A 1,232-nucleotide genomic window follows, 5' to 3' on the forward strand; every position below is an offset into this window, starting at 1 on the left:
AAATATCAGACGAGGAGAGAAATGACAGCACGTTGCTCAGTCCGGTGTCAAATCCCGATCTTCACACATTTTCTAACTCTTATTAGTGGTAGCTATTTACGTTTACAATGAAATCGATGGATGATCGATTCCTGCGATTTTAGAAATCCCCGGTACCAATCCCTCGAATACCGTACCTTTTCGCAAGATACAAATTGGAACCTAAAAAGGCGTGTCATTATGTTCAACATCGAAATCATCTTGCATACCAGTTGCTCAAGCCTGGTCTCGCGATTATCTGTTAACCCGATCAATTCGCGATCGCCACAACCCAAATACAGTCTAGCCACGTTAACTGACCATAGATCGTGACCATATCTGGTGAGCCAGCTATCAAGGGAAACGGACTTCTAGGAAATCGAGAATATCTCTCTTCTCCGAGAGAGTTACGGATACCTAACACGAAATATCAGAGTTCTAAAGTGGGCAGTGTATTAAGACAAACATGTCTGGTGTCTACATAGCGATGGTAGCAGTGAAGACAGCCTTCGTCAGCTAACGTGACAGAGTCTTGGTCAGTGAGTATCTAAATCGTGTTCCAATCGAAGCTCTTCTCCACTGTTAGCAATAAAATCTTCGAACCCAGCTCTGGTACACTCGGCAACCTGAATTTCCCTTCGAATAATCATCCCGGAAGCTGTTTCTCCGAGTACTTCCTCTCTCTCCTGCACCCAGGCGCGATCTCAGAAGATCTTGAACCTCTCGGTGAAGAAATCGAAGAACTTGGAAACAAATGAATCCCGCGAAGAGAAAGGAATTGGAGTCAAAGCAGACGATAGAGGGTAACACGGTGGTGGAGAAAGCAGAGGTAGAAGAAATAAGAGAAAAAGGCGAGAAGAAAATTCCTGGACCCCCGTTGGGTCGATGGAGGGTCGAAGCAACAGCTTTCGGTGGCGAACGTTTCGCGAGATGAACTTGTTTACGTACCGGGTATCGATTTACCGAGATCGAGGTACTCTCTCACAGACGGACTGAGGAATCCAGGTGGCACGGCTGGTGCCTCGTTCGTCGGATTGTTCCTCTCATCCACGTCCTCGTAGTAATAGTCCTCGTTGTCGCGACTATCCTCGGCGTCTGGGTCCACGGCTTTCGCCCTCTTCGTCACCTTGCCGCTTCCGGCGTCTCGTATGCCCTCTGAAACGTGAGATAGGTGTGATTGATATGTCTTTCGCTCCTATTCTAACTTCGCAGAC

At 47.4% G+C, this 1,232-nt stretch overlaps 1 protein-coding gene across 1 annotated transcript; it reads right to left on the minus strand.

Annotated features, from left to right (window-relative positions):
• Window positions 1-966: 966 nt before the first annotated feature.
• LOC108554770 (uncharacterized) lies at window positions 967-1,173 on the minus strand (the record flags this gene model as incomplete). The annotated part of the gene is made up of 1 exon (XM_017910140.1): window positions 967-1,173. A coding segment is annotated over one exon (207 nt), but the record flags the coding sequence as incomplete, so codon positions are not given.
• Between the last annotated feature and the right edge of the window lie 59 nt (window positions 1,174-1,232).

This window comes from Eufriesea mexicana, unplaced genomic scaffold (genome assembly GCF_001483705.2).
Source record: "Eufriesea mexicana isolate 0111107269 unplaced genomic scaffold, ASM148370v2 C37747679, whole genome shotgun sequence".
NCBI classification, from domain to species: Eukaryota; Metazoa; Arthropoda; class Insecta; order Hymenoptera; family Apidae; genus Eufriesea; species Eufriesea mexicana.